The 14659-nt window shown below is 37.9% G+C and overlaps 1 protein-coding gene across 1 annotated transcript in view; it reads left to right on the top strand.

Moving 5' to 3' along the window:
- Dnah8 (dynein axonemal heavy chain 8) overlaps window positions 1-14659 on the top strand; it is a 295657-nt gene that overhangs the window by 41873 nt on the left and 239125 nt on the right. Inside the window, exons 11-16 of the mRNA XM_046450645.2 lie at window positions 2714-2860; window positions 7139-7336; window positions 9979-10055; window positions 11521-11620; window positions 12179-12298; window positions 13926-14061. Coding sequence (XP_046306601.2) covers window positions 2714-2860; window positions 7139-7336; window positions 9979-10055; window positions 11521-11620; window positions 12179-12298; window positions 13926-14061 — 778 coding nt within the window. The remainder of the gene's footprint in view (window positions 1-2713; window positions 2861-7138; window positions 7337-9978; window positions 10056-11520; window positions 11621-12178; window positions 12299-13925; window positions 14062-14659) is intronic.

Here is a 14659-nt window from a genome sequence, read left to right as displayed (position 1 = left end):
AAATTGGTTCAGCTAATATGGAAAGCAGTATGGAGATTCCTTGGAAAACTGGGAATGGAACTACCATTTGACCCAGCTATCCCTGTCCTCAATCTATACCCAAAGGACTTAAAAAACAGCATACTACAGGGACACAGCCTCATCAATGTTTATAGCAGCACAATTCATGATAGCTAAATTGTGGAATCAACCTAGATGCCCTTCAGTAGATGAATGGATAAAGAAACTGTGGCATATATACACAGTGGAATATTACTCAGAAATAAAAGAGAATAAAATTATGGCATTTGTAGGTAAATGGATGGAGTTGGAGAAGATAATGCTAAGTGACATTAGCCAATCCCCCAAAACCAAATGCTGAAAATTTTCTCTGATATAAGGAGGCTGATTCGTAGTGCAGTTGGGAGGGGGAGTATGGGAAGAATAGATGAACTCTAGATAGGGTAAAGGGGTGGAAGGGGAAGGGAGGGGGGTGGAGGTTAGAAACGATGGTGAAACGAGATGGACATCATTATCCAAAGTATATGTATGAAGCCATGAATGGTGTGAGGCTACTTTGTATACAACTAGAGCTTAAAAATTGTGCTCTATATGTGTAATATGAAATGTAATGCATTCTGTTGTCATATATAACAAATTAGAAGAAAAAATTAAAAAAAGAAATAAATGTTCATAATTAAAAAAAAAAAAAAGGAAACTGAGCCAGGCATGGTGGTGCACACCTGTGATCCCAGAGCTTGAGGCAGGTGGATCAAAAGTTCAAGAGCACCTTAGTGAAGCCCTAAGCAACTTAGTGAGACCCTGTCTCAAAACAAAATGAAGGGGCACTGGGGATACAGCTCAGTTGTTAAGCACCCCTCAGTTCAATTTTTCAGCACAAACAAAACAAAACAAAAGAAAAAAGAAAAAAGAAAAACCCAAAACAAATAAACAAAAATAAAAATAAAACTGAGGATTAGTTTCACTGAGCACATTTTCACATACCTATTGGTATGTCTTTTAAGAAATGTCTTTTCAGGTCCTTTGCCCATTTTTAAATCAGGTCCTTTCTTGCTATTGAATTGTTCAAATTCCTTATATATTTTGGATCCGAACCTCTTACCAGATACATGGTTTGCAAATACTGTCACCCATCTTATTGCCTCTTCACCCTGTTGCTTATTTCTTTTGCTGTGTAGTTTTTTAACTGATGTGCCCTATTTGTGTATTTTTGCTTCTGTTACTTATACTTTAGTCATTTAAAAATGACTCAGACCAATGTCAAGGAACTTTTCCCTTATGTTTTCTTCTATGAATTTTATAGTTTCATGTCTTAACTTTGAAGTCTTTAACCTGTTTGAGTTGACTTTTGTATACTGTGTGAGGTTAGAGTCCAATTTCAAAATAGCAGGAGGAGATTTTCCTTACACAATTTATTGAAAGGAATTCTCTTTCTCCACTCTGTGATCTTGGCACCTTATTGAAGGTCAACCATCTGGGTTGGCCATAATACCTGGATTTATTTCTGGTCCTCTCCTCTGTTCTGTTGTTGATTATGTTTGTTTTCATGCCAGTACCATTCTGTTTTGATTATTGTAGTTTTGTAATACATTTTGAAGTCAGCCTGGTTGATGCTCCCAGCTTTGCAAGTTAAAACAATGATGTCACTTCACTCCTATTAGAATGTCTATTATAACAATGACAAGATAACAAGCGGTGGCAAGAATGTGGAGAAAAGGGAACTCTTGAGCACTGCTGGTGGGAATATTAATTGGTATAGCCGTTATGGAAAATCGTGAAACAGTGTACAAGAGGTTCCTCAAAAAATCAAAAGTAGAACTACCATGTGATCTAGTGCTCCCTCTTGTGGGTACACATCTAAAGAAAATGAAATAATTATCTCAAGGGGATAATCTGCATGTAAAAATGGCCCATGGTAGCACTGAGAAATTTTAACATTGAAGAGTAGTTTGGTTTTAGAAAATGTGAGCTTGACACGATAGTTAATTCCTACTGAACCCTAGCGACTGTATCCTCTTTTGTATTTCTCCTCAGTTCACTGATGATGCCTTTAGCTTTGCAAATTAAAACAACAATGAGATATCACCTTGCTCCTATTAGTGACTGGCTAGTGGTATAGCTGCAGTCAAATGTTAGGATTCCAGCCAATCAAAAACTTTATGTTCTTGGGCTGGAGATGTAGCTCAGTGGCAGAACACTTGTCTAGCAAGTGTAAAGCCCTTGGTTCAATCCCTAGTACTGCCAAAATAAAATAAAATAAAATCCTTTATGATCTCCTTTTGGAGCAATGATAGTTGGATGGTAAGTTGTTATTACAAATTCTTTATGTTACATAAAACAAAGAATATCAAGAATATCAAGAATGTTGATTCAAAGAAGGATGTCAGCTGAATAGACATGTCTTGACAGATAACTACTGGGTCTCTTGGGAGCAGTAATTAGCCACAAACATATGAAAACAAATAGTATGTGTCATAGTTTGATGTAGGATAAGGGAAAATAATGAGGATGAAGAGATGAAAACACTATGTATATTTAAAAACTATATTAGTCTTTACAGGCTTTGAATATACAGACAGAGAACTTGAACTTGGTTAACAGCAGCAGCCCCTGTTGAGGGGCTTGCATGATTAGTTCTGTATGAGGATGGAATTTCTGAAGATTTGAGAACAAACATCTCACCACCCCACCCTTTCTTGTAATTCTCTTGTAGGATTGCATTTTTCTATTCAAGGAGTATCAGTCATCTTTTCACAAAACAAGGAAACAGATTTTAGACTCATCAGGAGAGAAATCTTTTGAGGTTTCAGAAATGTACATATTTGGGAAATTTGAAGCTTTCTGTAAAAGACTGGAGAAGGTAAGTGTTATGCAGTCACTGGACACCTCCCCCCAATCCCCGAAAGTCACCCCTGTTTGGTTATTTCATGCTTCATGTAGTGTTATTGAAAATCATTGTTCCAGATCTTTTGTTTCACTATTAATATGAACCATCTGATTAAATTAGTCATAAATCACTGCATTTATTATAATTTTTTTATCTTTAGTTATTGCCTTTTGCCAGGCACATACCAGCTATTGCAAACTTTTATCTCTCTCATGACTTCAGTTCTGTTTCCATGTTAAAAACTTCTGCCCTTCAAGGATGTGGGGGAAAAGGCACACTCATATACTGCTGGTGGGACTGCAAATTGGTGTAGCCAATATGGAAAGCAGTATGGAGATTTCTTGGAAATTTGGGACTGGAACCACCATTTGACCCAGCTATCCCTCTCCTCGGTCTATACCCAAAGGACTTAAAAACAGCATGTTATAGGGACAAAGTCACATCAATGTTTATAGCAGCACGATTCATAATAGCTAAACTGTGGAACCAACCTAGATGCCCTTCAAAAGATGAATGGATAAAAAAATTGTGGCATATATACACAATGGAATATTACTCAGCAATAAAGAGAATAAAATCATGGCATTTGCAGGTAAATGGATGGAGATGGAGAAGATAATGCTAAATGAAGTTAGCCAATCCCCCAAAACCAATGTTTTCTCTGATATAAGAAGGTTGATTCATAGTGGGGTAGGGAGGGATCATGAGAAGAATAGATAAACTCTAGATAGGGCAGAGGGGTGGGAGAGGAAGAGAGGGGACAGGGGGTTAGAAATGATGATGGATTGTGATGAACATCATTATCAAAGTACATGTATGAAGACACAAATTGGTGTGAATATACTATGTATACAACCAGAGAGATGAAAAATTGTGCTCTATATGTATAATAAGAATTGTAATGCATTCCACTTTCATATATATATATATATATATATGAAAGTGGAATGCATTACAAATATATAAACATGAAACTTCTGCCCTTGACCATAATGTTAGGATGTGAGATGAAATACCTGCAAATGCCTGGCAGAACCCAATCATTGTGGAATATCTGGATGTCTGGCCCCTCCTCTTTCTGGGCCTGAGTGCGCCTAGACATTGTGTGGGGGATGCCTTTGCTAGACAGGTGTGGCTGGGAAACTTCTGCACCTTTCATTTCATTTGTTAAGGCTCACTGAGGAGGAATGGTATTTTTTCAGGGATATAAGGAACCAGCATCAGAGGTTCCTTGCAGTTAGCCTTTGACATGTCTATAAAGATCTCATTTAGCCAGTCCTCCCGGCACCCTACTGTTTTCAAACTTCTTGGATCCTGGTAGTCTTTAGGATCCCATTCATCTTTTGTTGGGAAGTGGGGTGTGAAGGGACATGATATAGATTGAAGAGCATTTCCCAGACATGTCCAGAGGCCAGTGTTTATTTTTAAATCTCCTGATTCATCCAGGATAGGAAAATAGAGAACCAAATGACCAAGTGGGGTCCTTAATACATACTGCTATGGGGCTTTTATTTCTTTTATTTGTTTTTTAACAGCTTTATTGGGACAAAGTTCTCATATCATTCAATTTACCCATTTAAAGTTTACAAGTCAATGGTTTCTAATATTTTCACACAGCTACCAAAAATATGATTTTGAGATATTTTTATTCCCACTGAACACACCCTGAACCTATTAGCAGTCACATCCTATCTGCCCCTCTTCCCTGCCTAACCATCCACTAATATACTTTCTGTCATTAATAGATGTGTCTATGTTGGACATAGTTTATAAATGGAATCATATAATATTTAGTCTTTTGGCTTCTTTGATTTAGCATGATGTTTCCAAGTTCATCCATTTTGCACACTATACATTTTATCACTGAATATTCCTTTGCATGAATACATATTTATCCACTTATCTGATGATGGACATGTGGGTTGCTTCCTCTCTTAGACTATTATGAATAATGCTGTTTCAAACATTTGTGTGTAAGTTTTTAATGTGGACATATGTTGTTATTTCTCAGGTGTCTACATAAAAGGAGACTTGGCTGGGTCATATGGCAACCCCATATTTTCTCACTAATTTGCCCCTGCTGGTCTCAAACTCCTAGGCTCAAGTGATCCTCCCACTGCAGCTCTTTGAGTAGCTGGGGACTACCGGTGCATGCCACTGCACCCCACTGGCAACTCCATATTTGTCTTTGAGGAACTGCCAAACATTTTTCCAAAATAGCTTCATGAGTTTACATTATAATTAGCAAGGTCTAAAAGCTGAGATTTCTCTACATCCTCAACAACACTTGTTTATCACATCTGTCCTTCTGAATTTGACGGTCCTAGTGGATGTGAAGTGGTATCTCACTGTGGTTTTGATTTTCCCTGATAACTAATAATTTTGAGCATCTTTTCATGTACTTATTGTCCATTTATTTTTCATTTTTGGAGGAATGTCTGTTTGAATGTTTTGCACATTGTGAGTTGTTTATATTTTTATTGTTGAATTGTAAGGGTTCTTTAAAAACATTTTTTTTTAGTTGTTGATGGACCTTTATTTTATTCATTTATTTTTATGTGGTGCTGAGAATTGAACCTAGTGCCTCACACGTTTGAAGCAAATGCTCTACCACTGAGCCACAACCCCAGCCCATAAGCATTCTTTATATATTCTGAGTATATTCCTTATTAGATTTGATTTGCAAATATTTTCTTTAATTCTGTGGGCTGTCTTTTAACTCTCCTCAGAGTGTCATCTGAAGCAGAGATATTTAATTTTTATGAAGCCCAACTTATCTAGTTTCTCTTTTGTTCCTTGTGCATTTTGGTGCCACATCTAAGAAATTGTTGTATAAGACTGGTTTGTGAACAGTAGTGATTTTGGGGGGGGCATATGGCCAGCTAGAAGGATATTGACATGTGTCAAATTAATAATTAGGCCCCATTGGTCAGAACTTGTTCCACAAAGATGCTAAATCTCCTCTCGCCTCTTTGTGGTGTTGGGGATTAGGGAGGGAATCTGGGACCCCGTGCATGCTAGGACGGTGCTACACTGAGACCCATTCCAGCCAATAATGTTTCTGAACCACTAGATCATGAACTTTGAAGGGGGTCCTAATTACCCTTAATTTTCCTGGAACAAGGAAGCTTGCCAACTTGGGTACAATTTTGAGTTTGGTAGATCGTAATAACCTAATAGCAGTAAAGATCCTTGGTTTGCAAGTCTGATTCTAGGCAGAATGGGTATCTGTCTGTGAAAAGCAGCCTGGGCATTCTTTTGGTGCTGGGTGGTGATGGTAATGGGTAGTTGCACTGTACCTCTTCCTTGTCTCTGGGAAGGCCCTGCCTCTTATTTTAAGAATAGAAAGTCAAGTCACCAGAGCTCAGCAATCAGAGCTAAAGCAGCAGTCCCACAGGCCTTGCCTGAAGTGTGGCCTGATTGCTAGGTTATTCCAACTCCTCTGCACTGAGATCCCCTTGAATGACTGGCATTTCTCCCAGGTATAATTGGTGGATATTGGCATCCAGACCCTCAAATATAGGTTATCAAACTTATTCTGAACTGTGGCCAGGATTTAGCCTGGTTGGGCTGTTCTTGGTGAGTGGGGCACAGGAGGCATACCCCCATTGGACTACCCCTGTGAACTCTTAAAAAAAAATTTTTTTTTTTGTAGTTTTAGGTGGACAGCATGCCTTTATTTTTATGTGGTGCTAAGGATCAGACCTAGTGCCTCATATGCACTAGGCAAACACTCTGCCATCGAGACACAGCCCCATTCCTCTCTGTGAATTCTTAAGTAGTTTAAAAGGAGAGCCCAAGGGTCAAGCTAAGTCAGAGCCTGTTATAAAAAGCTGAGATTCAAAGTCAGAATGACCAGCCGGATGCATGTCCAGTAGTGGTGCATACCTGTAATACCAGCAAATCAGGAGGCTGAGGCAGGGAGAAGACAACTTTGAGGCCAGCTTTAGTAACTTAGCTAGACCCTGCTCAAAATAAAAAAAAAAATAAAGAGGATGGGGATATAGCTTAGCGATAAAGCATCCCAGGTTGGTCTGATCTAAATGATTCTAGAGCCTGTCTTTCGGTTTGATTTTTTAACCAATGATTCATTAAGAACTTGTTTTAGAGAAGGGGCCTCATATCTCATTTAAAAAATATAAAATAGCATTGGGCTGCAGCTGCTGCTCGGAGGTAGAGTGCTTGCCTAGCCAGTGCTGTTTGATCCCCAGCACTGCCAATAAATAAATAAGTAACATTTCTCTGTTTAAGATTACAGAAATGATAACGATTGTTCAGACATATACATCCTTGAGTAATTCTACAATAGAAGGAATAGATATCATGGCAATAAAATTCAAAAATATATATCAAGGGGTACAGAAAAAACAATATGACATTCTGGATCCAAGACGGACAGAGTTCGACAAAGATTTTGTACACTTTATGACAAAAATCAATAGTTTGGAGGTAAGTAGTTATACATGCTCTTCCTTAAGAAAGCTGAAGAGTGATCAGTAGCACTGTCCTGTAATAGAATCAGTGTTCACATATTTAGTATTTGTGTTACATTCCTGCTGTGAATTGATAAAAATGTTAGCAGTGTGAATGTTTTAAAGGAGCCCACAAATATTTTTTGACTTTTTGTTTTAATGAAAAATGAACATATACAATGCCAGATGTCAGTGAATAATCAGAAACCTGTTAGAGGTATGGTTCATTTTAAATTTACATTAAAATTTGCATTTCATTTTTGTTGTGCCAGGGTCATTTTTTCCAGTGTAAGAAAGAATTTATAGTCTTTATTTTTTTATTTTTTTCTTTCTTTATTTTTTTTACTGGGATTGGGGGTGGTACCAGGGATTGAACTCAGGGGCACTCAACCACTGAGCCACATCCCCCAACCCTATTTTGTATTTTATTTATAGACAGGGTCTCACTGAGTTGCTTAGTGCCTCACTTTTGCTGAGGCTGGCTTTGAACTCACGATCCTCCTGTCTCAGCTTCCCAAACCACTGGGATTACAGGCGTGTGCCACTGCGCTCATCTGTAGTCCTTTTTCTTTAAGTACAGAGATATCTGAGAGAAGTTGGGGAAGGTGGATCACTCTCCCATTGGCCTTGTGCCCTATGTCTGCATTCTTCCTGGAGCTACAGAGGACATCTCTGAAGAGCTCTGATTTCACTTGTGTCACAGATTAAGGGACACAAGAGGTATGAGAAGGAGGAGACAAAATATGTTAGTGAGACCTTAACATATTGCTTACCTTTTGGACTTACATGACCTCTGTTATTTTTTAACTGAAAACTACCAATGAACCAAGTTTAGCTCCAGGAAACGATCTCTTTGCTGTAGAACATCCTGGAGACACAGGCAGGGACAAGAATATTCTTGGTCCTCTTTTTGCATCTGAAATTCTTGCCATGAAAGTAAGAAAAAAAGTCAGTTTTGGACTGAGGATATAGCTTGGTGGTAGAGCACTTGCCTAGCAAGCCTGGGGCTCTGGGTTAGATCCCCAGCACGTCCTGCCATGTGCATGAACACACGTGCGCGCGCACACACACACACACACAAATATTTTTGTTGCATGTATTAATTTAAAAAACTATATTACATATAATATGGGCAGTATAATTTTAAAAATTCCTAAAATTCTATCATTCTAATAATAATGCTTTTTATTTTTGGCATAGATTTCCTTTTAGCTTTTGACAATTAGATTCTTATAATATTAAGACATATTTTAGTTATTACTTTTAATTTTGGATTAGTTGAGTAGGATAGAGTTTGCTTCCAAAATGCATTGGGAATTAAATGTTTATGGCAATGGAATTTTTTAAAACTTTATTTTATTTATTTTATTTTTTTAGTTGTAGTTGGACACAGTACCTTTATTTTACTTATTTACTTTTTATGTAGTGCTGAGGATCGAACCCAGCACCTTGCACATGCTAGGTGAGTGTTCTACCACTGAGCCACAACCCCAGCCCAGCCCATTCCCCCCCCTCCTCCCGCAATGGAGTTTTTTTTTTTTTTTTAATATTTTTTTAGTTGGATGGAAACAGTAAGTTTATTTATTTATTTTTATGTGGTGCTGAGGATTGATCTCAGTGCCACACACGTGTGAGGCAAGTGCTCTACCACTGATCAACAACCTCAGCTTGGCAATAGAGAATTTTTTAAAAACTTGTTATCTTTTAAATTATTTTGAAGACTTATTACTAAGGATTTTTATGTTTTAAAAGACATTGTGGTCCTAGATGCAAATTTTAGCTTTTAGTAAGTTCAGAGGCCAGATTAGCCTTGTAACAGATAATTTGCTTGAGGTGGCAGTGTTTTAATTTTCCTTCCTTTTCCAACGTTCAGTTCATGGATGTGATGTATATTAGTAGATCTAACCAATGTAATCTTTAAAAGTAATTTGCAAAGTGATTCAGCTCCTTCTTTTGGTATCAGAAATTTGGAGTTCACTTCTTGGGATAGGAGGAGTCTTGGAAGAACATTTTCTGCTGTTCATTCCTCCTTAACAGTGGCAAAGATGTTTCTGAGAGTAGCAGTGTTGGAAAATGATACTCTTGCCCCTGGTGTGTAGTGTCATTACATTGCTCTATGAGCACACTTAGACATTCTAAATGTTCCAGAGAAAAATGTTTGGTAAGGGACAGTCCTTTCATAAAGTCTCTAAACAGTGATTTACAGTAATGAGCTGCAAATGGAAAATACATGTGACTTTGATTTTTCTAGAAGCCACATCAGTAGAGTAAAAAGAGGCAGGTGAAATTAATTTTAATAATTATGCTTTATTCAGCCCAGCGCATTCAAAATGGTGTAATTTTAAAATGGCATTAATATAAAAAGCATTAATGAGCTATTTTATATCATCTTTTTTTTTGTTTTTGAAATCCTGCATGTATTTTACATTTACAGATGTCTAATTTCTAAGTAGTTATATTTTAAGTGCTCAAGAGCTACAATGTGGCCTGTGGCTGTCATACTGGATGGAGCATTTCTAGATGGGTAGATAGCTTGGAAGCTATTTGATTCTGTAGAAAATTCATTAACTAATCTCTTCCTTAAAATAAAAAAATAATTTAAATATTAATATTTTTTAGGTACAAATACAAGCATTTATGAACAGTACTTTTGGAAAAATCTTGTCTTCTCAGCAGGCTCTTCAGCTGCTACAAAGGTATTTATAATACTTTAAGCAGTATAGTCTCTAGGTGGGACAATATGATCTGAAAACACAATTTCAAATAAGATACTCTTGCCCCTGGTGTGTAGTGTCTCCTACATTAACCTGAATACTTACAATATTAACCTTTCAATTACCATTAAATAGGTTGATAAAAATTTGAAATGGAGGATGTTATTTTTTTCATTGCATTTTTATAGCAGAAGGCTTTCAGTAACAAAATGAAATTACCTGCCATGTTCCCCCACCCCGAGTCCTGTAATATGCTCAAGGTTAATTCTGTAAGTTATTGGGAAGGGAACGAATAATGTTTAATTCTACATATTGAAGGCATTTCCCAAAGTGAGATTATGTAAGAGTAAAATTTTCCATTTTTCTTCTGAGGGATCTTTTATCTTTTTTGTTTAAAGTTCATTTCATTGCGTATACATAAGGTGTACAGCATGGTGTTTTGATGTATACTGTGGAGTGGTTACTGCAACCAAGCAATTCACATATCCATCATCTCACATAGTCACCCCCTCTCTTTCTTTTTGTGGTAAGAGCACCTAAAATCTACTCTCCCTCAGCTTCCTTTCCCTCCACTCCAAACAGCAGTTCCCCCGCAGCGGGCAGGGGATCTGAATTAGAAGGATGAGCTGGACTAGAGGCCTTACTTTTCCAGCTCAGATGTAGGTAACCCAAGTCCCATGTTGGGGCCCTTTAGGAACTCTTCTGGGAGTCAGAGGATCTGGGTTTGGGTCCAGCTTGTCCTTCTGAAAACACAGTTTCAAGTTCCATATCTCTGTAATGATGACCCATACCTTGAGAGACCATCATAAGATTCAGACATATGTAATTCTGATGAGTGGCAGTACTGCAGTCTACAGGTACGATTTTCTTGACAACCTCATTCTCTGTCTCTCTCTTCCATCTCTGTCCCCACCCCAATTGTTTTTTTTTTTTTTACCTATGGACGCTATTGTCAATTCATTTTATGATCAACATTATGGTCCTGTTACTTCCTGTGCATCACTGTTCTCAGTGGAGGTGCTGTTTGGTGGACAAAGTCATTATCATGGCTCTGCTTACTTGGAATTACCTGAGCACTAACATTGGCAGAGGTACATTCAGTGTGCTCCGCTGCACCTTTACTGAGCCATTTTCCACTCTTCTCTTTCACGTCAGCTTAAATGTCACATCCTCAGGGAAGTTTGTCTCGATTCCTCAGACTTGGCCAGGTCCCCTGTTATATGCATTTCCAGCTTCCTGTTAATTTCAACCATTGCTCGTGTGACTCTTCACTGAAAGCTGCCTTTTCCATAAGCTCCAGGAGAGTGTAGGTGTCCCTGCCTCTTTCATCAGGGGACATTCTAGTCCAGTGTTTGAGGTCCGGTATGAATATCTTGTCAGGTGAATGAACCTGTAGTTAGTATATTTCTCACTTCCTTTTTGATGACTCAGCTTTAATTACTTTTAGATTTCAGAAGCTGAACATTCCCTGTCTTCAGTTAGAAATCAACCACACGATTGAGCGAATTCTTCAGTATTATGTGGCTGAACTTGAAGCTACTAAAAAGGCAAGTGGCCTGTTTATGAATGGAATTATGCATAGTCATAGTACAAAAAAGAAAAATAATCTGAACACTCTCCTGTGCCAAGCTTTTTGGAGGAATCTCTTTCACTGCTGAGGACCTTCAAGGTTCTCTTCCTCATGTGGGAAGGTGCTGGTGGGGCATGTCGCTAGACAGCCAGGTCACCACTTCTTTACTGTCTTTTTGCCACAGCAGTCAGTTGTGTGTATAGCAAAGCCCACTTAAGTTAGTATTTTTAAATATGGAAAGGTAGGCTCTGGAGAATATTGTGATAGATATGCTTCTTCCTTTGAAAGCGTCCATAAAATTTGGGCAGAAAAAAAAAATACATGCAATAGGAAATAAAGGTTGAAGAGAGAATTAAATATCATATATTGTAAACATCATTGTTTCTGAGCTTCGAGTTGTCATATCTGAAGTGCATTTAAATAATTAGTGACCCCTTCTATATGCAACATGTGAATAATGGTTAAGTAACTGTACAAACACTATTGTACTTCTCCACTTTAGAATTCAAATGTTAACACCATATTTTAATTACAGCTTTATCATTCTCAAAAAGATGACCCCCCTCTTGCTCGCAATATGCCTCCTATTGCAGGAAAGATACTTTGGGTGAGGCAGCTCTATCGCCGGATCAACGAGCCCATCAACTATTTCTTTGTAAGCCAATAATTACATTTATAATATGTGTGTATTGTGGTGATTTTAATACAAAATTGCTTTGCAATTACTCTTACATATTTGTGCCCGATAAGATGAGGTCAGTTCCTTACTGGGCAAAGAAAATTTAGCTTATAAATATGCTTGAGACTCAGTCAATTCTTTTGTGTTGAGTAGATAAGCCAGTTCAATTACAGTTATCTCAGAGTTGGTGCATCTCATAATGTTATGTCTTTTAATAATACAGACACTTTATAAAGACTTTTTAAAAATAATTGTTTGAGAATGCTGTAAAGTGCAGGCCTAGCGCAAAGCTTACTTCCATGTGTGGACAGATGGTTCACGGATATGTATTTAATGAAGGCGAGACATCCTGACTGTGAGGATCTTAGCCCTACACAGGGCATAACAGTGTGTTCATTCTTGATGTCCTTACAATTATTAGATTTCTCAAGAACAGGCTAGTCTGAGGCCCGGTTGGCATTCTGAAACTGCCACTTTGCCTTTTCTTTGTTTTAGTTTTGTTTTCATGTAAGAGGCAGAGAGCGCCAGAGTAGAGTGATTATTTTGCTGCTGTGTTGTATGGCTGAATGCAGAATGAAATAATTATAAAATGGTAGTCTTGCAAGTCATTTTATTATTACTTTATATAGGGCATTATTCAGTATGAAGTTTCTGCTGTTTGGTTTGGCTGTTATCATTTATTTCATTGTTCTGAATATTTAAAAAGTTCTTTTTTTTTTTTTTTAAAGCTTGGCCTTAGACAAGAGGTCGAGGTGGAGACTCAAGTTACTATAGAGGGAGAGTAGAGATGGCCTTGTTTGGCATTTGTGAATTGAAACCTAAATCTTTCAATTTTATGTAAAGAAACTTGGTTTTAATTCTTTGATTTATATCTACTTTTTTTTTTTTGGTGCTGGAATTTAGGATTCTGCTATGATATTCACAGTATCAGTCAGTTATAGAGACGGACTAGAGACTTGGAGGTAGAGACTCCTAATGCCTAGGACTGGTTGTAGGGCTAGAGACCTCTCTTTTTCTATTATTTATTTATTGAAGGTACTGGGGATTGGACCCAGGGAAACTCTACCACTGAGCTACATCCCTACTCCTTTTTATTTTTCATTTGCTGAGGCTGGCCTCAAACTTGTGATCCTCCTGCCTCAGCCTCTTTGGGTTGCTGGGATCACAGATGTGCACCACTGCACCCAGCAAGAACTTTTTTTTTTTGTACTAGGAATTTGAACCCAGGGGTTAACTACTGAATCGCATCCCCAACCCTTTTTATATTTTTATTTAGATTCAGGGTCTTACTAAGTTGCTTAGAGCCTCACTAAATTGCCTCAGTTTCTTCTTCTGCCTCAGTCTCTGGAGCTGCTGGGATGACAGGTGTACACCACCGCACCTGGCAAGACCTCTCTTTTTAAGTCCTTTCCTTTTTCAGTGCTCCCTCTCTACTGGTAATGTTTTCCTACTCGTATCTCCAGCTTCCATGGCCTTCCCTATCTCTTACATGCCTCAATGGATAGCATAACCCTTTGCTGTCATCTTAAATATAAAGTTTTATGAAAACAGTCTGCAACTTCTTAAAATATACCTTTCTTTTTTCCCTTAAAAAAAAACACAGAAAAACTCTGAAATTTTGTCAAGTTTGGAAGGTAAATCTGTCATCCGTCAGTATAACAAAATCTCCTATGTGCTGGTGGAATTTGAGGTGATCTACCACACAGCCTGGGTCCGGGAGATTTCGCAGTTGCAATATGGTGAGTGTAAGAGGGTCGCAAGTGGGGGCTGGGGACTCTGAGTGAGTTCATGGTTCTGGAGAATATTTTACATCCCTTTCACATAATTTTAGGCTAGTTGAAATTTAGATTTAGGGATGATAACAGTGGTTTATTTTCCTATTAATCTTCTGATTTTCTTCTTTCTTTTAAAAATTTTTTGGAGACAGGGTCACACCATGTTGCCCAGGCTGGTCTAGAACTCCTGGGCTCTGGTGATGTCCCTGCCACAGCCTTCCAACTAGCAGAAACCACAGGCCCTCACCACCATGCCTGGTCCAACAGTTGGATTTTAGTAGCAAAAGTTATCATGATAGTAAAATTGATATACATAAATTATGACTTTCTCCTGAAAAACAGTATTTAAAAGTGAAAATATGTTATAGATACCTCTCCATAGATTTATCCGTATTCTTTTTTATCATGTTGTCGATTCAAATCTCAGTCCCAATCAGGGGAGATAGAATCACTGCCTCCCTTCCTCCTTCTCTTTTTTTCCTTTCCCACTCATCTGTTTTTTTTTTTTTTTCCTTTTCTGTTGTTGCATTGGACTTCAGTTTTGAGCTCCAGTGACTTAATA

This window comes from Marmota monax, unplaced genomic scaffold (assembly GCF_021218885.2).
Source record: "Marmota monax isolate L192 unplaced genomic scaffold, Marmota_monax_Labrador192_F-V1.1 WCK01_AAM20220418_F8-fsc00127, whole genome shotgun sequence".
In the NCBI taxonomy this organism is placed as follows: domain Eukaryota; kingdom Metazoa; phylum Chordata; class Mammalia; order Rodentia; family Sciuridae; genus Marmota; species Marmota monax.
Note: the sequence above shows the minus strand (reverse complement) of the source record. Positions and strands in the feature narration are given on the sequence as shown.